General features: G+C 48.8%; 1 protein-coding gene across 10 annotated transcripts in view; it reads left to right on the forward strand.

Annotated features, from left to right (window-relative positions):
- Positions 1–26,344, forward strand: part of BRD8 (bromodomain containing 8) — a 791,877-nt gene that overhangs the window by 428,364 nt on the left and 337,169 nt on the right. For all 10 annotated transcript variants that reach the window (XM_078652722.1, XM_078652724.1, XM_078652723.1 and 7 more), the window contains one exon: positions 23,206–23,250. In XM_078652722.1, the coding sequence (XP_078508848.1) occupies positions 23,206–23,250 (45 nt within the window). The remainder of the gene's footprint in view (positions 1–23,205; positions 23,251–26,344) is intronic.

Below are 26,344 nucleotides of genomic sequence, written 5' to 3' on the forward strand. Positions count from 1 at the left end.
ATTTAAATCCGGTATTTCTAGGTGGATTGTTAAATGTATTCAACTTGTTATATTCAACCTAAAAGAACTTTAACTATGCCTCCTAGAGCACATTCTATGCTCAAAACAGGAGCGTCTATCGTCTTTGTAGGTAATATTGCCTTAGCTGACATATGTAAGGCAGCTACATGGTCTACACCACACACATTTACCAAACATTATTGTGTGGATGTATTAGCACGTCAACAAGCTAATGTAGAACAAGCAGTGCTAAAAATACTTTTTTTCAAACAACTGCAACACCTACTGGGTAGCTACCTCTTTCAGAGGGTACTGCTATACTGTCAATGCAAAGCATGCGTATCTACAGCACACATGCCTCAAACAGACTATGTTTCTTACCCTGGAAGCATCTGATCTTGGCATGTAGAGCTGTAGATTCACATGCGCCCTTTCTCCTTTCCGGAAACCTGTGGTTGTTGCAGTTCTTATTTTTCACACTACATACGCATGGACATCTTTGTACTACACTTACTTACTCCATTCTCACCCTCTTGCGTAAAAACAATGTAACAATGGAGTTGATGCCCATGCGCAATATCACTGAAAGGAGGCGTCACCTTATCTTGTGACTGAAAAAGACTTCTTCGAAGCAAAACAACTTGCAAACATCCGGACCCAACACTAGATGGCAGGAGTATGCAAAGCATGTGAAACTACAGTTCTACATGCCAAGAACAGATGCCTACAGGGTAAGTAACATAATCTTTTTGTGTGGACTATAGGGGCCTCAAAGCTGTAAGCAAGACAGATGCACACCCAATTCCTTGGGGTGACAAATTAATTGACAGGTTAGGGGCAGCTAAGTATCTGAGTACTTTTTATTTGATAACAGGGTACTGGCAGATTGGTCTGACCCATGGTGCAAAAGAAAAATCAGCATTATCGACTCCAGATGGGCATTATCAGTTTACTGTTATACCCTTTGGACTAAAGAATGCCCCTGCCACCTTCCAAAGCCTGGTGAAGAAAGTCCTTGCTGCGCTGGAATCTTTTAGTGCAGCTTATCTTGATGATATTGCTCTCTATAGTTCCACCTGGCAGGATCACCTGATCCACCTTGGCAAGGTCCTTGAGGCTCTGAGAAATACAGGGCTCACTATCAAGACAAGCAAGTGCCAGAAAGGTCAGCGATCCGTTGTATACTTGTGCCACCTTGCAGATGGAGCCAAGTGCAACCCTTACAACCCCTTCCTCAGGATGACCTACTGAGTAGCACTTCTAGGCCTGCGAGCTTCAAAGAAGCTCCCACCATTGAAGGGGGGGGGGGCACTAGAGAGCGCGCAAGCAGTATGGCCGCACTGATGTGAGGCTCCTGCTTCCTGGGACCTATTTCCTTCATTTATCCTTGGCAATTGAGCACCAACAGCGCTGAAACTCGAGCAAACTGTAGAGCTAACCTCCCTGGCCACTCGGTATAAAAAAGAGAGGCTTAGGAAATTATCAGCCGATACGCGGAGCTCTAGAAGCTGGGGCTTGAACAGGGAGGAGCTGAGGATCGGCTGCCGCGGCCGGGATAGACCGAGGCCTCATACGCGGCTGCTAGACCGCGCAACTAACGACCGAGTGAGGGTGAGCGCGTTTAGACGGAGTGAGGCGTACCCCGATTGGCGGCATAAGTGCAGGATACAGAGCCTTTAGAAGACGGTGGCGGCAGCGGCGAAGCCCGACACATCGATGCGGACAGCCGTGAGGCAACGTCGGAGGGGGCCATAATAGAGCGCGCTGAGAGGCCCGTGTGGACGACTCGGCTGTAGGGGGCACCCCGAGGCATACGGAGAAAGGTCAGCGGGAAATAAGCGGCAGTGATTTCGGGGCGCATGAGGAGATAGTGGAGTAATCGGACGCTTGGAAGGCCTGCACCGAGGAAACTGTCGCTGCTGGAGCGGGGGAGCAGGCCCAAACGGGTGAGAGCGGGGCTAAAGCGAACTGATAGTCGGGACCCGCCCCCCCTCCTCCTTCACTCCCCCCATAGCGTGGACAAGTGTTGTGGCCTGCGGCTCGGCGACTGGTACCGGCAGGATTGCGGGTAGTGCCGGACAAAAGAAGTGTGGAGACAGGCGGGGCGCCTTCAAAGACTACAGGCGCCATTTGTGAAGCAGTTGGTGGCGCGGAGCAGAGTGGACGCGCTCTGTGGGTAGGAGTAATCGAGGATTGAGGAGACCCCCCACCGCAAGGCATGAGGCTGGTTTCGTGATAGTAGCTCCTGTGCCTAGTGACCTGCTGCTGGTGTGCCCAAAAAGGAATCAGTAACTGCGGCTACAAATGGGCCAATAGCGAGGTGTGTGAGACACGTGCCGCGAAGCCACGAAACAGCAGGGTGACTGGCAGCCACGGTATGACGCCATGATGGACGCACAGTGACATAAGTGAGCGACGTGGTGTGTAGGCCTGCACTGGGAAACACTGCTGACAGGCAGGTGTAGATCTCACGCATTGACGCAGAACCCCTCCTACCAGTTGTGCCTGACTCTGCCGCACTGATTAGGAGAGTGAGACACTGCCTGAGACCACTCGAGTCGTATCCCAAGGTCTGAACACTTTCGGAGTTATGGGGAAACCTGATACCAGATAACCTAAACTGACCTTTGATGCAGCAAAGAAAGGAAATAGGCCGGTGCGGGAAGATCAAGAGCGGGAGACTATGGCACAATCCGACGGAGGGGCTACCACATCAGATGTGAACAACATTCTGCAGGAGATACGTCAGGGCTTTGCGACGGTGGTGGACAAAGTAGACCATATGTCATCCAGGATAGATTCCATCGTGCATAAACTGGACGGACACGAAGACCGTATTAAAGAAGCAAAACGGCGCATATCTGATACCGATGATGTCACTGCCAGTCATACAGCGCAGCTCACAAGGATTTATAAGTTATTGCGAACAATAGCGGCCAAAAATTAGGATTTGGAAGCACACAGTCCGCGCAATAACATCCGCGTAATAGGGGTACCAGAATCGACAAACACTGGCAGAATGGAGGACTATATAGAGAAATTGCTGCTAGCGGCCTTTGGAAAAGAAGCATTCTCCTCGCAGTTTATAGTTGAGCGGGCGCACAGGACACTTGGGCCGCAACCGACGCCTGGCCACCCTCCGCGACCCATCATCGCAAGATTACTGAACTACAGGGACCGAGACGTGGCCCTCCGAGCAGCAAGGCACAAGCAGATGCTGACATACGATGGTAACACCTTCTCGATTTACCCAGACTTTACACCTATAGTACAGGAGGAGAGACGCAAATTCATGGACGTCAAATGAAATTGCGATCAGCACAAATTTATTATGCGCTCTTGTACCCAGCGAAGCTCCGAGTGACACATCAAGGGAAACAGAGGTTTTTCATAAATCCGCAACAAGTTGAGGATTTTCTCCGCTCAGTGAAGCGGGCGAACCGGGGAGGAAGCCGGAGGGGTCACAACACCCTGACCCCACTGTTTTACACTATGGGGTGCACTTTGGCGCACTGATGTGTTGCGATGAACACACTGTCTGGAGAGAGGTGAGATCTTTTCAATGACTCAATTGCCTTAATTTTATGTTTGAAGTTCCAGGCCCCGCTCCCCCCGACACAAGGCCTGCGACAACATCACAGAGAGGCTTGAGGGGAGCGGAGAGATGCGTGGCTGTCTAGAAATATCCTCCAATGGGTATTCCCCCACGGATGAACGTTTCACACTAGGTGCAGGGGGTTTACCACGGTGTTTGTTGTATTTGGGAGAAGGGGAGGGGGGTGGGGTTTGGATTCTGGCAAGATTGGGTTGCTTCAGTGGGTGGGGGGAGGAAGGGAACAGAGTTTGGTTGTTTGGTACATAAAAGGCGTGGAGCATATGCCTTCCCCTTATGGGGAAAACTGGCAAAAAGGGAGGTCAGGCATGTCCTTCTGGGAAATAATATGTTGCCAGTATGTACATGGCTACAAATTTGGAAGATGTTTGTAGAGGTAGGTTGGAAGGTGCACATGGTCGTCAGTATACATGGCTGCTCTTTTGCAGGAGGTGGTCGGTTCTTTCTGTGGTCTCATGGTTGTGCAGGTTACATAAGATTTACTATTCAGCGTATGGCACTTCTGGGGTCTGAACTGCGTGCTTGGGCTGAGGATTACAGAGATAGTGACTTCCTGAACCTATGAATTCTACTGCTGTAGATAAGTTGAACATTGTTACGTGGAATGTGAGAGGGCTGGGAGATCCACGTAAGAAACGCCAAGTATTATCTTATCTAGATAGACACCAGATACATGTGGCGATGCTACAGGAGACACATTTTAGCCCGCAGCACACCAATACCTTTGCTTGCTGTTGGGCGGAACACAGGGTCTTCTCCTCTTACTCCTCGTATGCGAGAGGCACACCTATTCTTATAAAAAAGCACACATCATTCACACTAGCAGGAGTCACGTGGGACACACAGGGGAGATATTGCTTAGCTTGGGGGAGATTGGGACCCGACTCAGTAACTCTGGCCTGTTGCTATGGGTCGAATATAGATGATCCATAGTTTTATACAGATTTATGGGCAAAACTTATAGATGTTGGCTCCAATCACATAATATGGGTTGGCGACTTTAATATTGCACGCAACCCAGCCATTGACAGGTCTCACCTGACAGGTGTGCACGACGAAGGGCGCACTGTCACTCTGCTTACTTGCCTGTACATGCGTGAGTGAATCTGATTACCTCCAATAACGCTTATAAAATCCACTGGCTTCTCCAGCTTGATCCTGAGACTGATTCAAGTCTCACTGCTGCATTTTAAAAAAAATGTATTTGCGTCATCTTTGTGTTTTAGAACGGATTACTAGTTTTAAACTTCTGGCACTTTTGTAATTCCACTCACCTGCTCACACGAAGGGCACTCTCCCCGGTCCACCGCGAGAAGTCTCGTTTTTGTGGAGGGATTCCTGGCCCGACACACTTCCGGCGAAACGTGAGTTGGCGGTAAAGTGCCAAACTCATGGACATCCACATAAAAACAGAGCCTTGTCAGCCGCGCACCAGATACGAAGGCTGAAGTGAGGTGCTCAGCGAAGGGCGCACTGTCACTCTGCCTACTTGCCTGTACATGCGTGAGTGAATCTGATTACCTCAAATAACGCTTATAAAATCCACTGGCTCCTCCAGCTTGATCCTGAGACTGATTCGAGTCTCACTGCTGCATTTGTAAAAAATTGTATTTGCGTCATCTTTGTGTTTTTAGAACTGATTTCTAGTTTTAAACTTCTGGCACTTTTGTAATTCCACTCACCTGCTCACACGAAGGGCACTCTTCCCGGTCCACTGCGAGAAGTCTCGTTTGTGTGGAGAGAGTCCTGACCCGACACACTTCCGGCGAAACGTTAGTTGGCGGTCTAGTGCCAAACTCACGGACATCCACATAAAAACAGAGCCTTGTCAGCCGCGCACCAGATACGAAGGCTGAAGTGAGGTGCACGACGAAGGGCACACTGTCACTCTGCCTACTTGCCTGTACATGCGTGAGTGAATCTGATTACCTCCAATAACGCTTATAAAATCCACTGGCTCCTCCAGCTTGATCCTGAGACTGATTCGAGTCTCACGGCTGCATTTTTAAATAATTGTATTTGCGTCATCTTTGTGTTTTTAGAACTGATTACTAGTTTTAAACTTCTGGCACTTTTGTAATTCCACTCACCTGCTCACACGAAGGGCACTCTCCCCGGTCCACCCGAGAAGTCTCATTTGTGTGGAGGGAGTCCTGGCCCGACACACTTCCGGCGAAACGTGAGTTGGCGGTCTAGTGCCAAACTCACGGACATCCACATAAAAACAGAGCCTTGTCAGCCACGCACCAGATACGAAGGCCTGCTGATGACCATGGTGCTATCGGATGAAACTTAGCCACATAATACCTCGTGAGCAGGGGCGAGCCCGGTGAGAGTTTGAGGCTGCTTGCTCGAAGTTTGAGGCAACGGGAACTACAGAGAGCTCTGACCGTGTCCTGCACTGGAGAGGGCTGGAGGACCGCTGCGGGGACGACCACTAGGAAAGCTCGGTGTCGGATGAGCGCCAACAGGCCTCACGCGAGAGGGTGAGGTGAAGGAGGCCGCTTGGGGATAAGGACACGGTGGACGAGCTGGGCCCTACGGATTGCCCTAGCGGTGGTGGACCGACCCCCGGTATGAATGTGCACACGTGTGCCCCCGCACGTAGACCCTGGTGATAGCGGGCCCTAAGCACCACCCCAGAGCAGCGGAAGGAATAGCCACTAGTGAGCAGCGACGACGACCACGTCCACAGAAGCGTCCTACTGGAACTGCGGCATCCTGTAAGGCACGGGAATTGCACACACGGCGGGGTGCAGAAGCGGCGGCTGGCGGCGAGCTGTGATATCACAGAGACCGGAGTGCGTAGAACTGGTACTGTTGGGAGGCGCCATTTTGAGACGGGAGACGGCCGCGGAAGTCGCACTGGCAGCCTGGCGGGCCGTCACCACAGAGCGGACCGCCGCGGGTGGAGACTCGGCGAGGGGACCTGGAGTGCCGCGAGCAACATAGCGTGCACAGGCTGGTGAGGAAATCTGCACGGGGGACTCACCGCATGAGAGGTACAGACGCATGAGCCGGCGGCAATTGATATGAGCAAGGCGGCTGCATAAGTCGGGAACCGTTGGTCTGGTGTGGAAGCGCCGCTGTGAGGGGAACGGTGCACACAGGAATGAGGTAGGAGGTCTGGCCACCTGAGAAGAGAGCTGCACGCGTGTAAGACTGGGAACTACACCTCTGCAGTGTGATAATTTCTCACGCGATTGGCAGGCAGGGGTGCTGTTGTACAAAGGGAGACGGGCATGGTGGCTGCGAGACTGAACTTGTAAAGCGCCACTGATAGTGAGACCGTATTGCCCTCCCCCCCCATTCTAGCACCTCTTCGAAGCGGTGCACAGACGTCTGGGCTGCAGATACTCCGAGGGCATTGGGCGAGCAACCGTGGAGAATAACAGCGAGATAAGGCAGTAGCGAAGGGGCCCACGCCATAAGGGAGGATACACAAAGTATTAGGCGGCGGCTTCAGCGTTGGCACTGCTTACTGGGTGGCAGAGTGCACAACTAGGCGCCAGTGGCGGTAGAGGAGGCCTAGAGAGCAGGCGGAGGTGCAGTGGTGAAGCTGCGACGCCAGGTAACAGAAGGAACTTGATTGGCAAGTGCTACCGACGGTGAAGAGGCACAGACGGCTGAAATCGCTAAACGGTAATCGCACCTTGGCTGATATAACCATTGCACACTGGTCTCACGCGCCTAATGCAAGTCATCTGACGGAGCAATGGGGAAGCCAGATACTAGGCAGCCAAAACTCACCTTCGACACTGCTAAGACTGCGCCTAAAAGTAAACAAAATGAGGGTGCAGCCCTGGAAGAGGACAGAGGTGCTGGGTCGCAGGTTACGGACATGGTGAATTTATTGCAAGAAATGAGGCAAGGATTTGCCACGGTGGTGGACAAGGTTGATCGCATGTCCTCAAGAATGGATGCGATAGCGCACAAACTGGATGCGCATGAGGAACGCCTCACCGAAACGGAGAAGAGAATATCCGACATTGACGACATTACAGCAGAGCACACGACTCAGTTGGCAGGAATGGACAAAATCCTGAGAGCCATAGCGGCCAAGAACGAGGACTTGGAAGCGCGCAGTAGGCGCAATAACATACAAATAATAGGTATTCCGGAAACTACAAACACCGGCAATATGGAGACCTATGTGGAGAACATGCTAAAATCGGCGGTGGGAGAAGACGTGTTCTCCCCCCAATTTATCGTTGAACGAGCACACAGATCCCGAGACCGGTGCCAGGTGCAACCCCCATTATTGCTCGGTTGTTGAATTATCGTGACAGAGATGTGGCAATGCGAGCAGCACGAAGCAAGTAATCTCTGACTTTTGATGGGAATATCTTCTCAATCTATCCGGACTTTACACCAGTTGTGCAGGAGGAATGAAGAAAATTTATTGATGTAAAGAAAAATCTCAGAGATGCACAGATTGATTATGCTTTGCTCTACCCGGCAAGACTGCGGATTACGCACCAGGGAAAACAGAAATTCTTCACCAACCCTGGCCAAGTGGAACACTATCTCTGTATGCTGAAAAGAGACACTTGGGGCAGAGAGGGGAGGATATGGCTCCCAGAGATCTCCCCCAGCCAGAGAAGATGACAATCTACCCTGAGAATACTGAATGGGTAGTACGATCGATAGGTTGGACATGCTCCATAGCTCACACAAGAGGTAACTGAATTCAGACACTTTTTTGGTAACGGACACCGGGGGTCAGGCGATAAGATGGTCCGGACTCGCTCTCCCTGGTTGGAGGTCCTAATAGGCTGTATTTCAATGGGCCTTTACTGGCAAAGTTGGGTTGCTTCAGTGGGAAGGGGGTGGGGCGGGAGGGGGGGTAAAGTTGGGATGTTTGAAAAAGCGACTGTCACGTTTGTTAACAGAGTTCCTATTGGAGTTTTTTGGTGCGAACAGGATCATCATCATTGTTGCAGAGTGGTCTGGAAGAATGGGAGGCGGGGCGAGGGAGGTGGTCCCTTCTGTATGTTATTCTATATGCAACAGATAACAGGTGCTTATGGCTGGAACACTTAGTGCAGACTTGAATATACCAACATGGAATGTAAGAGGTTTGGGAGATTCCAGGAAAAAGAGGCAGGTACTGCCATATTTGGATAGACATAATGTGCACATTGCCCTATTACAGAAAACTCATTGTCCACGCAACACCCCGGTCACATTCGCTAGTAGGTGGGCAGAGACCAGAGTATTTTCTTCCTATTCGAGCTATGCACGAGGCACTGCGATACTAGTAAAAAAACAGGTTCCCTTTCAGATAGCTGGTGCTGAGTGCGATGTGGAAGGAAGGTATTGTATAGCGTGGGGCAGGCTGGGCTCTCAGACAGTATCCTTGGTTTGTAGATACGGACCGAATATTGACGACCCAGGGTACTTTGAAGCGCTGTGGGCCAAGATTTTTGAGAAGGACACCTCACATATAATTTGGGGAGGTGATTTTAACGTCACGTATAAGCCTAGTTTAGACAGATCCTACACAGCGCAACATCACTATACCAAGGCGCAAGCGGTAGTCCCAGAAATTATGACAACCTACCACTTAATAGATGCCTGGAGACATAGCCACCCACAAGGGAGAGAAGGCACTCACTTTACAACACATGCACGTTCGTGGGCCAGACTGGATTACTTCCTGGTGTCCAGGAGGCTTGTGCCGGCGATAGCGGATACGAGGCATCTTTCTAGAACCTACTCTGATCACGCACCAGTATTTATGGCACTTTCCTCCAAAGATTTTAATGTACTGCGTAGCCCATGGAGGCTCTATCCCTCCATCCTATTAGATACGGTCTTTCAAGAGGAAATAAGGGAAGAGATCAGTGATTTCTTTAGGCAGAATAAGGGCTCAGTTGTGAGCGTGGAACTTATATGGGAGGCATTTAAAGTAACGATACGTGGATTCTGTATAGGGAAGGGAGCGGGGGTTCTTAAGGATATACAGGGTAAGATTAAAACTCTGGAACGGGAACTATAACGGTTGGAAGGTGAACTAGCAAAGACCCCACATGAAAGCGCACAGGTAGCCTTTAGGGGGAAGTTAACTTTGTACATGGAAGAAGCACAGAGAGAGGCGAAATGTAAAAATAAGTACTGGGTAGCCAGGGCTTATGGCGAGGGGGATAGACCAGGGCGCATACTCGCACAGAAAGTACAGAGACCACGGTGCGCCAACTATATTACGGAAATAAGGGATGCATCTGGGGATATGTATCGAACTACCCACACTATGCTTAATATATTTTTGGAACACTATAACAAGTTATACACTACGACGGGAGCTCCGACAGGGGAGCTAGATGGATTCCTAGGAGATGTGGCTCTGGGGTGGCTTAGTGATGCACAGCGGGCTTTCTTATGCGCACCATTTGAGTTGGATGAAGTGAGGGAGGCCATTATGAGCAAGCAATCGGGTAAAGCCACGGGAACTGATGGGATCCCGGTGGAATTTTATAAGACCTATATTGAGATCATTGCCCCAGTGCTGCGAGAAGTTTACGAAGACGCGTTAGACGTAGGTCAGTTACCCCCGACCATGAGAGAGGCACTCATAGTGTCACTGTTGAAACTGGGTAAGGCCCCTGACCTCTGCGACTCCTATAGGCCGCTATTGCTTCTTAATTGTGATGCAAAAATGTTAGCTAAGGTCATAGCGACAAGGCTGAGTTTGCTTATGGAACATCTGGTATTTCCGGATCAATCGGGCTTCGTACCCGGGAGAGCCACCTCTCATAATTTAAGGACGCTGTTTGCGATCTTACATACGACCTCCCCGGATCTACCTATGGCGGCCGTGTTTTTGGATGCCACTAAGGTGTTTGATTAATTGGAATGAGGGTATTTATTTGAGATACTGAAACGAATGGGATTCCCGCCACTGTTCTTAGCATGGATTAAATTGCTATACACTGGGCCTGTGGCCAAGGTTTTGATTAACGGACACACTTCGGGAACGTTTGCCATAACGAGAGGCACCCGGCAGGGGTGCCCCTTATCCCCACTACCATTTGCGCTGGCAGTGGAACCGCTGGCGGCGAAATTGAGACAGTGTCACAATGACAAAGCCTTGCTATGTTATCAGCGTCCAATCCTTATCTCGCTGTATGCGGATGACATCACCCTATACATTCGCCATCCACAACAGAATCTAAGCCCGATAGTGCGGGAATTTATTGTGTTTGGACGGTTATCTGGGGTTCAGATCAATTGGGCCAAGTCTAGCTTCTTTCCCCTGACAGCGGCGATTGAACAGTTCGAGATGGACTACCCATTGGAATGGTGCGAGGGTGAACTTAAGTATTTAGGAATCATAATTACTAGGGATAGGGAGGAACATATGAGGGCAAACTACGGGACTATAATGAACAAACTGAGTGATAACGTGACGAGATGGGTGGCATTTCCTCTGTCCATGGCCGGACGCGCATCCCTGATCAAAATGGTGGTACTCCCACAGCTGTTGTACCTGTTTTTGAACATCCCATACCACCCTGGTTCGCATTTCTTCAAGACACTTAGGTCAGAGTTAACGAGGTTAGTATGGGGAGGAAAACAACCTAGGTTACAGTGGGAGGTATTGACTAGACCTTATATACAAGGAGGTTTCGGAATCCCGGACTTCCCACTATATTTCATGGCGGCACAGGCCCATTTTGCATGGTATTGGGTGAAACAACCTCGCTATATGCCCCAAGTGGCAGCAGAACATTGGTTGGCACACCCTGTTCCCATAGAGGGGGCATTATACAGTGCACTGGGGACAAGAGAACGACAGCCTAATGCACTGCACAGCACAATCGCAGCATGGCGTAGGATTTCTGACATGCTGGGAAAGCCCTGGGTATATTCATCGCAGCTTCCCCTTGCTTATCACCAGGATATCACACTGCTTCAAGAGGACCTCTTCAAGATTTTTAAAGAAAAATATAATGTGAAGGTGTGGGGAGATTTGGATCATGAGGGGAAGTTCCGCACGATTGAGCAGATGTGTCCGCCGGAATTGCGGACGCCGTTAGATGTTTTTCTATATATATGTCTGAGGCATGGTATGAAGGCGCTTACCCCGACGTTTCCGGATGAGCCGGAAATACTGACCCCGCTCCAACTGCTCCTTGACAGAGTCAAACCCACAAGATTGGTGTCCCTGATTTATAACACAGTGCATACTCAGCGAGAGAGGCCGGCCCCGCAGTCACGTGAGAAATGGGGAGTGGAATTGGGAAGGCCGCTGACGTACGTACAGGCCTGTTGTCTGCATACAGAAAGGTTGTCAGCGAGTAGTAGACTCCATATAATACACTATAGATTCTTACACAGATTGTATTATACACCAGCTAAGATACACCGCTTTAACCTGAGAGAGAACGATTGCTGAGACAGATGTGGGACTGCAGGCGTTGATTTTTTACACTTAGCGTGGGACTGCCCGAGGGTGAAAGACTATTGGGATCAAATCTTTGAAGCATTACGGCAAATGATAGATGCGCCGTTGACACCATACCCCTTGATAGCGTTGTTAGATTGTGTTACACCCATAAAAGCGGAACACTGGTGCTTCATTGCCATGGCGCTACTCTTGGCCAAACGGAGGGTGGCATGCAGATGGGGAAGGGGGCGAGCACCCAAGTTTAAGACGTGGTGGAAGACTTGCCACGTATGCAGAGCTGCTGCCGGTAGCCTCTAGGCCGAATAATATCTGGGCCCGCTAAAGTGTTATCTGCTCAAAAATGCGAAGGGGGATTGATGTAACCACACCTTATTGTGATAAGATGCAGAACTAAATATGTTGTATAGGGTGGAGGGGGGGTGGAGGGCGGTTTGTCTCTTATGTAGGAATGTGGGGGAGCATTGTAGATATATCTTAACACTATGTTTTAAATCTGCATTTGTGCACTGATAAAATTGGATAAATCTCGGAAGACCATGAATCGAACGACTGAGATATAAATGCCATATAGGTTAAATGAGAAAAGGGATGCACTCTTCGACTTACTTCCCGCGGATGCCTGAGATGGTTTTATGATTCGACTGTATCACACTGTCAACATATGGCGAGACAATGTTTTTTGATGACCTAGACCCACCAATTACTGTGGTTTGATGAACGCATGTAATGTAATTGTTTGTTACTTGAAAATAATAAAAAGAGTTAAAAAAAAAAAGGTAAGTGGGGCAATTATGCACATGCAGTCTGGGAAGGCCACTGGGACATACGGCATCCCATTAGAGTTTTATAAAACCTACATAGACCTGATGGCCCCCATACTGCGTGAGGTGTATGAGGATGCGCTGGAGGTGGGGCATCTCCCTCCATCCATGAGAGAAGCTCTCATCACCTCCCTTTTAAAACGGGGGAAACCACCACAACACTGTGACTCCTACAGGCCCCTGTCATTACTCAACTGTGATGTAAAGATACTTGCCAAGCTAATCGCCACGCGTCTCAGTCTCCTTATGGAAAACTCAATCTTCCCTGATCAGTCGGGCTTTGTTCCTGGTAGGGCGACATCCCATAATTTGAGAACACTCTTTACAATCATGAATAATCTATCATCGGAGTTGCCTTTGGCGGCCGCCTTATTGGATGCCACAAAGGCTTTTGATTCCATTGAATGGGATTATGTGTTTGGAGTGATGTCACGTATGGGGTTTCCCCCCCTTTTCTCTCCTGGATCAAATTTGTTATACTACTTACCAGTAGCCAAAGTGAACATAAACGGTAGGGTTTCCCAGGGGTTCTCGGTCACGAGGGGCACTAGGCAAGACTGCCCCTTATCGCCTTTATTGTTTGCGATAGCAGTGGAGCCGCTGGCGGCAAAACTGAGACAGCATCATCGAGACAGTGCGTTGAGGTGTAATATGAGGCAGATATTGGTCTCCCTATATGCTGATGACATTACGCTTTATGTGCGTGACCCCCAACAGAATTTAAACCCCATCCTTCGTTAATTTATAGTTTTCTGTAGCCTCTCGGTGTTCAGATAAACTGGGATAAGTCTTGCATTTTCCCTCTTACTGATGCAACGGCCCGCTTCCCGCTGGATTACCCGATGGAATGGTGCGAGGATGAACTGAAATATTTGGGCATCGGCATAACAAAAGACAGGGACGAATTGATGCGCCTTAATTATGGAACCACTATAGTCCGCATCGCAGACAACATATCACGTTGGATAACACTCCCCCTATCCATGGCGGGGCGAGCGTCTTTAATTAAAATGGTGATATTACCTCAATTACTTTCCCTGTTTCTGAACATACCGTTCCACCCAGGAGCATATTTTTTTTAACAGTTGCAATCAGAACTGACACGGTTAGTATGGAGAGGGAAGCATCCGAGGCTACAGTGGAACATTCTCACCAGGCCTTGTTCCCAAGGGGGATTCGGTATCCCCAACTTCGAAATGTATTATTACAGCGCGCAGGCACACTACGCCTACTTCTGGATGCATCAGCCACGATATGCCACAGGTGGCGTAAGAGCATTGGCTCGCCTTACCGGTCCCTATTGAAGGTGCACTATATGTCCCACTTCCCAGTAGAGACAAGACACCAACTACTGTAACTTGTACTGTTGCTGCTTGGGCGCATATATTTAAAACACTAGACGCACCCATGTTATAATTACTAATCCTACCGCTGGTGTATCATCCCGCCATGCCGCTTCTCCAGGAGGTACTCTTCCATAAGTTTATGGAAGGCACGCACATCAGAACCTGGGGAGACATATACCATGAGGGGAAATTTCGTACACTAGCATACATTTTTCAGGGTATACAACAAACACCACTAGATACTTTCCTGTACATTCGTCTCAGACAAGGAATTCGCTCCATTACCCCGGTTTTTCCCGCGGAGCCACAAGTCCTTGCACCCCTGCAACTGACACTTCAAGGAGCGACAGCCAACGCCTAGACAGTGCATACACAGAGGGAGGCACCGACCGAGCTGGCGAGGACACAATGGGACCGCGAACTGGGTATGACTCACTACAAGTTTTTGTATAGGTTATATTATACCCTGGTCCGAATGCACAGATATAAACTAAGAGACACTGACTCATGTGACAGATGCCATGCCCCTGGTGCTGATTTCTTGCACCTGGCTTGGGAATGTGCAGGGGTGAATGTGTATTGGATGATGGTTTTTAAGGCACTGTCCAGCTTGAACCGTCGCCGCTGATGGCATTGTTGGGGTATGTTGAGCCATTAAAGGCGGAATATCGCAAATTTGTGGCCTTGGCACTGCTATTGGCTAAGAGGAGAGTGGCATGCCGTTGGGGTATGGGAAGGGCACCCAAATTCAAAGTGTGGATCAATGATTTAATTTATTGTCAGGAGCAACTTGCGACTTATGCGGAATTGTTACCTGTTGCATCCAGACCCAATGATATATGGGCCCCGTTGCAGTGTTACTTGCTATCTCACTCACGGATGGACTTACAACTAACTGCTAGACCCGACCATACATTTTAGTACATTGCGCTTACACTGCACTCGCATGTTACTGCTCAGCTACAACCGGTGAGGATGTGTCGGGGTGTTGAGTCGGCGATGGGATGCTTGCAATTGTTGGCTTTGTCCTGATACGCTTGAAATGACATGGGAGTAGATCTCCGCTGCATTGTACATTTTGTTGCTATATTTTTCTTCCTGACCCTCGACGTTGGGCTGTAGCCTGCACAACCCTCCCAATGCTGGTATACCTATGCTGTATCAGATATTTCTTGTAATTGTAACTGTGCTGTACTAAGCGACACCTGAACTGCGGTGGGATTGCTGAACACTTCCTTGTGAACTGCTGCTATTCAAGATTGCCAATACCTTGTATTACTACTGCATATTGAGATGCTCTGAATGTGTTTGACTACATGTGTACCATGTTTGAGGTTTAAAAAAAAAACAATAAAAAGAAGTTTAAATAAAAATTAGAAAAAGCTCCCACCATTGAAATCTGAATGTGGCTCTGTGAGAAAGTACCATCTTTCTTGCCCTGGTATGCCCCCACTTTTTTCTGGACTGCTGATGTGCTTTGACTGAGTGTGCCCTGGGTCCCTGCCAACCAGGTAACCAGGGCCTGTGTTCTTTCCCTAAAAGCTGTGTTGAAACTAAAACCCAATTGGCATCTCTGGCTACCTGTCAGCCCCTACTAAATGATACCCTAAGTACCCAGGGCACGGTGACCAGAGAAGACCCCTGAGAACTGCAGCACTTATTGTGCCACCCTCAGGGGCCCTGTACCCTGACACCCACACACTGCCTTTGCAGGCTGAGTGTTTAGGCACAGAGCCAAACAAAGAGTCGACATGGCACACAACCCTGTGTGCCATGCCCACAGAACCCACTGCCCTGGCATACTTCAGTCACCCCTCTAGCTGGGTGCCCTATGCCTGAGGTGTGGGCACAGGTGCATGAGCCCTGTGCCCCTACCGTACCCAGGGCCATTCCTGGGCACTGTAAGTGCCGTGATGCCATTAAGAGTATATGGTACTGGGAGGTTGTCATTACGAACTCCACAGCACCATAATGGCTACACTGAAGACTGACAAGTTTGGTACCAAACTTCTCAGGACATTAAACCGGCACTGATGCCAGTGTGGGATTTAATGTAAAATGCACTAGAGAGCATCTTAGAGATACCCTCTGAAAACCTAACCTACAATCCACGTCTGGGCTGAGTGGCTGCAGAGGCTGCCACACAGCAGACATGTTGCTGGACCCCTTGGTTGAGAGCCCCCCGCTCTCCTGGGCCTGCAACAATGCACATCCTGGGTGAGGTGCTAGTTCTCCTCCCCCAGGATGGGCAGGGGAAAGCTTCAAAGGCATGCCGCCTCTGTGAGCTTCTCCAGACCATTTGCTGTACCCAGCACATGGCCCCCACCAGTTCTGACCCCCACTCTGGCGGGTAGACTGGCGGGAAAAACTACATCAGGAAGGGGGGTGTGCCAGCCTGTGCCAACCCCACCCCTCAGGTGGGGAAGACGAGGTGAAGCAAGACCCCGGGCTCCGGCCATCTTGAAGATGGGGAGCCCTGCCCAATCCCAGCTAGGCTCCAGCCCCCCTCCCACAGGAGCGGAGCAGGCTAGGGGGTGTACCCACCCCGGGACAGGGTCCTATTTGTCCCTGCTCTTGCCCTACCTGTAGCGCCCCTAAATTCAGTATTTAGGGGCTTCCTGAACCTTCCTTCCTCAGATCCCGATAACAAAAGAAGAGAGAAGATCAAGAAGAAGAAGACCCGCCGCACAGCTGCTAACAACAGGACGACATCAACTGACTTGGCACCAGCCCTACTGGCCTGTCGATCCTGGAACCTGCTCCTGCCTAAATCCCGGCGACTCCTGCGGACAGTAACCCTGGGACACCCAGAGGACCTGCCTGCCTTGACCCTCTTAAAGACTGCGACTCCCATCAGCAGAGGCTCTGCTGCAACAACCCCCCTGGTGCCAGCCAGGAAGCTCCGGACCAGCCCACTCTGCACCCGCCGAGCCCGGCTCGTGCCCGAGTGAACCAAGACCACGAGGATGCCCCCCCAGCGACTGGGACCCGAAGTCAAGTGCCCAAAGACCCTCCTCGACGAACCAGACAACGCCTGCAGACTCAGAACCAGGGCCCCCCCCAACCGCGACCAGCTGAGGGTAAGCTTTTCCGACACCCAAAGACACCCCTGCACCCGGTGCCCTACAGCGCCCTGTGCCTCCCTTTGGGGTACTTACCTGTGCTCCAAGATCCCAAATTACCTCTCGACGTGCTGGTTGCCCCTGGAGAGTCTCTGCCCCCGAGCCTGCAGCCTTTGTTCCCTTTTTAACTTTTCCATTGAATAACATTGAGCGCCCGACGGCTCAAAAGCACCCTGCACCCAGCCGCCCGAGTACCGCTGGGTGTGCCACCTTTGTCCTATCCTGCTTCCCCCTTTGCCCTGAGCAAGTGACCAGGAGCCCAGCTCCCACAGCCGCGTGGCTTGCTAGCCAGCAGCCACCAACCGGAGGCTCCCCGTATCCCATTGGATAACATTGGGCCTAACTACCTCTGCACCCGGCCGCCCCTGCGCCGCTGAGGGTGAACCAACTGTTCCTACCTGCCCCTGGGGGACCCCTGAGTCTATGCCCAGAACCACAACTTCACCAGTTGAGTACTCACCAGGAAACCGGTAACTCACTTACCTGCCATTGAATAACATTGACTGGTTTGACTCGAAAAATCTTCGAAGTGCCTACTTTTGAAAACTTGAAATATTCATATAAAATCATCCGAATTCCGAAATACTCGCCTGTGGTCAGGGAAGGAGCCATTACCGTACCTTGTAGCCCAGTGCTGAAACGCAAAAGTAATCTCTAGCAGGTTTACTAGTAACTTGTATTTTCTCCATAGGAACCCATTGTCTGCTTTTCTAGGAAATTTCTTTGAAGTGTCTACTTTTGAAAACTAAAAATATTCTTTAAAAATCATATGAAATACTGAAACGTAATTACTTACCTGTTTTAAGTTGAGACCCCAGTGCGGGCCACAAGAGCCCAGTATTGGATTACAAAAGTAACAAGATCGTACTTTACCTGCAATCTGAATTTTCTCCCATTGGATAACATTGCCAGATTTCTGTTGAAAAGTTACAAAGTGTGAACTTTTAAAATAGCTTTTTATTCCTGAAAAATCACTGCAATACCTAAAACGTTTTTGCTAAACTGTTTCCAGCTTAGACCCCAGGACTGAACCTAGGAGCCAGTCCTGGAATTAACAAAGTAATCTACAAAGTAATCAACTGTGTTTAAACAAGAACACCTATTGTGCTCCATGCTAAATTGTGTGTAGAATTGTGTTGCCTACTGCAACCACTGTACCTATTGTGTTTACCAAGCTTATTGCCTTTCTGCAAAGTACTCACCTGAGACCCCTCATATTGAGAACAGTATATTTTGATGCCTGTTGGTTCTAGAAATAAAACAACTATATCTTTGATATAAAACCAATTGGCCTGGAGTTCAGTCTTTGAGTGTGTGAAACCTTTTGCTGACTGAGTGGGTACAACAAATGCTTTACACTGTCCTCTGGTACTGCCTTACTGCTCGACTAAGCTACCACTTTAGAGAGTAAGGTCACACCTGGCTTTAACCTCTGTTATACCTCTGGGGTTTGTGGACTTTATACACACTGTACCTTATTCTGGTCCAGTATATATAGAGCCACTTTCTCAGAGGCTCCCCTCACAGGAGAGGAGGCTGACCCCCCTTTGTCCAGAGCCTTTTGGCACCTGACCAGGCTGGAAATTACTGGTCAGATTGGCGTGCCCACCCCCCAGGCAAGTACCAACCCTAAGGTCGCCCAACCTGATATGGATATGACTTTTCAGAAGTGACCTGATGTGGATACGACTTTTCAGAAGTGACCATCTTTGTATTGGCACACTTAGGAACTCTGGGACAGGATCACGCCCACTTTCCACAAGAAGTCGTCATGTAGGGGGCGTAGTGACCCCAAGGGTCTGTAGCCCATTGGCTACCACCCTGCACTCCCCTAACACCCCATAATTCAGTATTTAGGGGAGCCCTTGGCACCAGGAAACCAGATCCTAACGACCTGAAAGACGTAGAAGAACGTGAAGAGTCTCTTCCTGCAAGAAACTGAAGACCCGACAATTGACCCTGCACCAACCTTGCCGGCCTACCTGCTGACTTCGCCAATTACGCCAAAAGTCGACTTGTCCTGCAGCTGCTGTGTCCCCAAAGCCCGGGAAACCTACCAACAATTCACCCAGTAACTTAGACCTCCTGAGAAGTAGTAGACCTGCTTCCCTGCAACCAGCAAGCACCCAAAGACTCCTGTGAGGACTTTGTGACCACAGAGACCCGATGCCGGAAGACACCATTGCACCCGTCGCTCCGAGCTCGAGTTGAAGTGGGCCAGCAGTGTCAATGTGGTCCCCCAGCCCTCCAGAGACCGAGTCCACCGTGGTTTCAACACCAGTGAACTCTCCAATGTCGCCTGCCAGCCTCTGCATGCAGGCCCCCTCTACCGCACTGCTCCCGGTAAGAAAAACCTGACGCCTAAAAACACTTCTGCACCCGTCACCCCTGGACTGTCCTCCCAGTCCAAGCCTGCAGCCTCTTTACATAAAGACTGATCCCCATAGAGTAACATTGGGCACCGACGCTGTTTTGCACCGCTGTACCCAGCCGCCCTCTTGCCGCTGGTGGTGTTCTGCTGGTGCTGCCTTGACCTTGCCAACCACTCACCTTAACTCCTGGAGATTTTGTCCCGTAAGACGCTGTACTGTACCTGAATGCTGCATTGACTTTTCCTCTCATAGGATACAATTGGAGTTTCTAAAAATTGCACTTTCAACTTTTTGAACTGGAAATAATTCCTGTTTAAAAATGTATTTTACCTGGACAAATTGCTTCTTGTGCCTAAACATATATGAAGATACGTGTTATTTTTGTAAATTGGTGTGGATCTCCTTATTGAGTCATGTGTCTGATTTATTGACCAGTGTGTGTATTTTCAGATGTCTTGCGTTCCTCTGTGATAAGCCTAAGGCTGCTCGACCACACTAACCCTTAGAAGAGCACCTTGGGATTGCCATACCAAGCCACATGTCCACTCATAAAGGAACCCCTGGATTCTTAACACAATATATCTCATTTTGATATATCATATAAAGAGCCAGCTTCCTACAAAAGGCCAAAATATGTCCTAGTTATTTCTGTGCATCTATTACCACATGTAAATATGTAACTTTACATGCAATTGTGTAAGCCAACGTAGGTGTCTGTGTACTGTTTCTCTATCTTAACATATTGATATTGCTCATGCCTGCATTTTTTTTTGTTTTTTGTAAATTTTCGCAACATATTAGAGGAGTTGCTTGCTCCTACAGTAATGTATGCGTTAGTGTTTACAGTAACTCATCCTAAAGATGTTGGTCATGCCTCTGCCTGTGGACATTGCCTCATCTAGAATACCTGTTTGCACATGTTAGAGTTTTTTTATACCTGTACATGTGCCTTGGTACAGTACCTCTCCTTTCACGATAGTGTTGCGCATGTCTGAACTTATGTGGACAGGCACTAGTAAACTATCTCTGTAAACAAGGTTTTGTTCATGTTGTACCTGTGTACGTATCCCTGGGCTGCATCTGTCTACATATGGTGGTGTTGCTCATGGCTGTGTCTGTGTTAGCCTTTCCATGTACAGCAGTGATGCTCAAAGTGTGGCCTGGGGCTGCATGCGTCCCTCCTGACCTTTACATGCGGCCCCCTGGTCAACAGCAGCACTGGGCCGCTGTTTACTTGACTCAGCACTAACATTAAAAAGAAGTTAAATAAACAGGCAAGCATTTATTCAATTGTTAATTGAAGTTAAAAAAAAGTTAATAAATAGGGTGTCCTGCACCCCTTAGCTTTAGGAATACCAATTTTAAAGACATCTTGCAGCAACAGTGTAAAAATGTGATTAAAGTCTCTTCAAAATTCAAGAGAGTGTATTTCATTAACATGCAGAACCATTTGACCATAGGAAAAGTGTATTTCTTTAATATGCAGAACTGTTTAACCTTAGTACATCAGATTATATCAGTACAGTGAAAAGTATTTTTTTTAAAGAGATGGTTTTTGAAAATGAAAGTAGAAACATACATTTTTCGTCTCCCACCCTAACAACAATGCCAGTAGTGAACTAAGAGTCATATCAGTTATGTGCATTATTTGGGTGGCCTGGGTTCCTATTATACATGAACCACACTATTGTTTGTTAAATCAAGCACAGGAAAAGGTTTTGTACAGTATTTTTTTATTTTAAAGGTTTTATATAGCGCTGGCTAGACCCGGAGGTATCAGAGCGCTTTACATGAGCATCAGATCGTAGTTACAGGTTACATCGTTACAAAGGTTACACAGTTATTAGAGCATGGCAACATAATTACTTGTAAGGTCAAGATAAACAATAAGCACAAATACGAAAGGGGAAAAGCAAGCAAGGGGAAAGATTCAGGGGAGGGGGGAAGACGCTGGGGAAGTAGATAGGTAATGAAGGCGGGAAAGAGGAGGGGAGGGTGAAGGACAACGCAAGGAAAGAGGAGGGGAAGGGCGACGGGGACACAAACCGGTAGACGAGTCAAAGCACCGTCCAAAGTCCAGTAAGCTGTGATCCCAGTGGAAGTGGTGTGACTTCCCTATCTCTGTTGCGGGAGGCTCCCTTTACGCAGTGGACTCTCTCAGAGGGGTCTCTGAGACTCCAAGGCCTACATACTGGATCCTTCCCCAAAAAGGGTAGAGGAAGTGCTTTGGCAAGGGGTGCCATACCATACCTCAGCTGTAAGTGGCTCCCTTGGCGCAGTGGACTCTCTCAGCGGGTACGCTGAGAATCCAGAGTATACATATCTGATCTTTCCCCAACAAGGGGAGAAGGAGTGCTTAGTCAAAGGGCACAAACGACAGGGGGCTAGGCAGACTAGCAGGCAAGGTGAGAGATTCAGGGTAGAGAGGATAGGAGCTTGGAACTAGGGAGGTAGACAAAGGGAGAAAGAGTACTAAATGGGAACAAATTTAATTATTGAGTTATATAGCGCTGGCTAGACCTGATGGAATCAGAGCGCTTTACATGAGGGACAGTAATGTTGCAAATTACATCAGTTAAAAGTTGCATAAGTATCAACAAAAGCATTTAAAGAACATAGGGGAACAAGGTGAATGGAGCAGGAAGGGTAAGGGGGATAGGGTAAAGGGGTAGGAGGAAAACAGGACGTAGAGACAAGGGGAAAATAGTTACAAAAGATACCAGAAAAAACTTTTTAGGAGCATAGAAGAAAAGGAAAATGGGGTGAGGAATGGAAAGGGGGTGAGGGCAAAAGGGGTAGTGTATAGATACAGTATAGTGTATACTCAGTATTTCAAGGTGAATCAAATTGAATAGGATCACACAGTTTGGTTAGTTTGGGAAGCTGGAATTAAACCTAGGTCTCCTGGTTTCACATTGTGCAATTCAACCACTAGATGTATATGCTTCGTTTTCCCTAAACCAACCTCACAGCCAACCCCCCTTCCCCCCCCCCCCCCCCCCCCGCCCACTCTCCAACACCGAACCGCCACTCTGATGGCATCTATGCGTCCTTCAGTCACATCACAGAGTAAACTTTAGGACCCAGGTGAAAATGTTTGCAAGTACTCATGCTCTACAATATGTCTGCCCTCACATCATGCTCTTGCCCACACATCATGCTCTTGCCCATACATCCTGCTCTTGCCCATAGATTTGCAAATGTTTCCCAGTACTTATTGCACATGTTGGCGCAAGTCGTGGCTGTGCATCTCTACGTGTTTTCCTGTAAACTATCTCTAATTGCACAAATTGCTCATGTCTGTAACTTTTGCATATGTATCCTGGACATTATCTGTATGTATACATGATAATATTACTCGTGTCGGTATCTTTTGCACTTGTGATCCCGGACAGTATTTGTATATGTATATGATAATGCTGCTCGTGTACAGTATAGTTACGTGGCCGTTGGTGTAGCTGATGCGTATACTTAATCATATCTTAGGATTCTAATAAGTGCTTCTGTTTGTCCTTTCACAGGACAGCGTCCCCATGGGCTCTCCTGCCTTCCTTCTGTCTCTCTTTGTAAGTATTAAACAGCAGTATTGTATTGTGTGTGCTGAGCCCCTTGTGTTTGAAGGGGTGAGTGACACACTGCAGAGTATGATGTTGTGATGTAGCCCCATTGTACTTAATGACTATGGGATATGAGTTCTGCAGTAGCATGTGAAATGGAACTGCAGGCCCATCAGGACTGTTGGAAAGGGGAAATAGCATTGATTATTTTTACATGTCGAATCAGAGTAGCATCCTTCTGAGGGGTTGTATGCAGAAAACAAGTGATGCAATAATTCAAGCTGAGGGATAATTCTAATTTGCTTTCAAATTCTTACCACAGTGCCTTGGAGCTCAACACTCAAAAGCCTCTAACTGCTAATTAGTGTAGTCTTACTGCTGCATGTGGCTGCTTTCTTCTTAAATCAACATGGGCAGCGCTTGCTTTCTGATCCTCTTAGTAATGTTCTCAATGTGTGAGTTGTTGATGTCTTTTCCTGTGTTGCACCTGCGTATTTTGACTTCCCATGGTGTACTTTAGTGTTGTACCTCCCTTAGTGCACTTGTATAATGTGAATCTCTGTCTGATGTGAATAGAATTGATGAAGTTCAACAAATGCCCGAAGGCATCAAGGCTCTGTAGTTTTGGTGGACCGCTCTCTAGAGAAGCTGGTTTGACAGGATTGCAAAATGAACTAACTCTCCCTACAGGATAAAAAGCCAGGTCTTTAAGGCTTTCCTAAAGGGAGATTCTGAGCCTAAGCTGCTCCCTGCCTCTTCCCTGGTACAGAGTGGTTTCTTCATCAGAGCTTACTCTCTGCTCAAAGAGTTTCTCCCTTGACCTGTGCTGGCCATTCTTTTGATTGGTGTTGTAAACTTGTTAGACAGTCATACCACTCATGGTCTTGTTTTGTTCCCTCAACATACTGTCAGAACTCCAGTGTATTGGAGGTCAGATTTCCTTCTTCTGCTATCCTATCTGATAAAGATGTCAAGCCGCAGATTCCTTACGTTTGAATCATCCCCAGGCGCCAGACTGGATCTGGAAAGTTTCCCACAGCGGTACCTCTGCATGTTGGTAGAGGGCGTGGAGTGACTCTGTAACAACGTCGCCAACAGGATGTGATGTTGTCAGAGTCCATATAAGCCCACCTCTGATGCGATGATGTCAGTTTCTTCCTTTACACACTTCCACTCGGACCTGGAGAATGGTACCTCTGGTCATTTTTGGCCTCCTTCGATGAAACAGTGTGCGTTTTTTCTGGTTATCTTCAAGGTCCTGTGGACTACGATGTTGACCCCTCATGCTATTTTCATGTGGTGTCTATGGACGCATCCTGACTCCGAACGGTGCGTTTCGTGTCTTCAGCATTGGTCGTCGGTGTTCCTTCGATTTCAGAGTCAGAGTGTGTCTGTCCCAAGCCTTCAGAGCGCCCAGGCGACTATGGCTCAGATGAGAAAATACTATCTATCTCTTCTCAGCCCCAAGGAGGTTGGTGTGGCCTTGACTGAATCCAAACTGGATGTACCTCACTCGGTGTCAGTGGGGCCCTCAAAATTCGTGATCGACTCCGTCTCGGCACTGGTGCACAGCCCTTTGGGATTCCCACCTGGTGTGACGCTTGTGTTGGATCCTCCGGAACCCACTTGACCGTCGATGGCACTGACTGCCCCTACTGTGTCTCTCCTCCCCGACCCTAAGGTATCGGTCAGGGTCGGTGGCACAGTCCTCTTCGAGCTACCTCCCTCCGCTTTCGGAGGAGACTCCTGCTATTTTTTCCTTACCACACAGATATTTTGGTGATGTGGGTGAGCACATGACTGAGCCTCCTCCAGAGTTTCGTTGGGTTTCTGCCCTAGGTGAAGCTAGTGGCCTTGATTCTTCCCCATCCTATAGTCTGTTTTCTCCTCGGAGGCTAGCCCGGCTTTTGTGGAGAGTTGATGTAGTTCTGGGGCTGCAACTTACTTCTGTGGAAGTGGTGATTGATCCCCTAATTGGGGTGTTTCAGCAGGACCAGCTTAGAACTGAGCTTGCACATCCCTTCAGTGAAACCCTCGTTGACATTCTGTTGAGCACTTGGGCTAAACCCGTTTCAAGGGCCTCCATGGACAGGTCAATAGCTCACAGGCACCATCCTGCCACTGGTGAGTAGCTCTGCCTTTCCCGTCAGCCTACTCTACACAGGTTTGTGGTTCAGGCCGCTATGGCCTCCGTCAGCATCGGCGCCGTATCTGTCGTCCCTCTGGACAGGGAGTCTAAAGGTCTGGATGCTTTTGATTGATATCTCTTTTCTGCTACCACTTCTGTTTTATGGTCCCTTAATACAGCTTGTGTTTTAGATCTTTTTTTCTCATGAGTTGTGGGATTGGGTCTGGCGCCTTCTCCCCTCCGTTCCTGATTGGGCTGGGAATGGTCTCCTACCTTCCCTTCTGTGTAGGCTGTTATAGGGTAGTGCCAGTTGGCTCATTCAGTTTACTCGCCACCTCCATGTGCCATCCGGTGTGGTGCCCCTGCCCCGGCAGGTATTTTCTTTTCTTGCATTCATACCCTGTTGATGACATTTTGTGATACCTGGTTGTTTTTTGAGATGCATCTTAATTTCCACCCTGTTTGGTGTCTACACTGGTGACGACACCGTGTTTTTCGTTTTCTACCTATTTTTAGATTGGGGTGTTTTCCTGGTATTGTGAGGATGCACTCTTGCCTTGTTCCCTGTCCTTAAGGTACTGCATCTGTGTGAGTTACAGGTATTCCTCCTTATGTTTCTAACACCATAGGACCTTTTATAGTGGACTCCACATGCTGTACTTTGGTGCACCAGTTCATGTCAGAAGATGGTGCACAAGGGTTCTCCTTGTCCCCCACACACCCATTGTTGAGTGTTTCTCCACACCGGCCAGGGGTTTCTTTCCGTCCACTCTGTCTGGTGGCCTTCTTTCCTGGCACACGTCAGGGAAGGGCCATGGTTCTTGGCTAAGGTACATTGTCTTGACCTGCCCTACATGGTGTTCCTTCTTCCTGTCTTCAGGCATTAGCACTTCTTCTGCTAGTTCTCGCTATACATAGGCACAACGGGCTCCTGCCAGCTTTCTTTCTTATCTTAGATTCCTTGCAGCCCTGCCT

This window comes from Lissotriton helveticus, chromosome 7 (assembly GCF_964261635.1).
Source record: "Lissotriton helveticus chromosome 7, aLisHel1.1, whole genome shotgun sequence".
Lineage (NCBI taxonomy): Eukaryota > Metazoa > Chordata > Amphibia > Caudata > Salamandridae > Lissotriton > Lissotriton helveticus.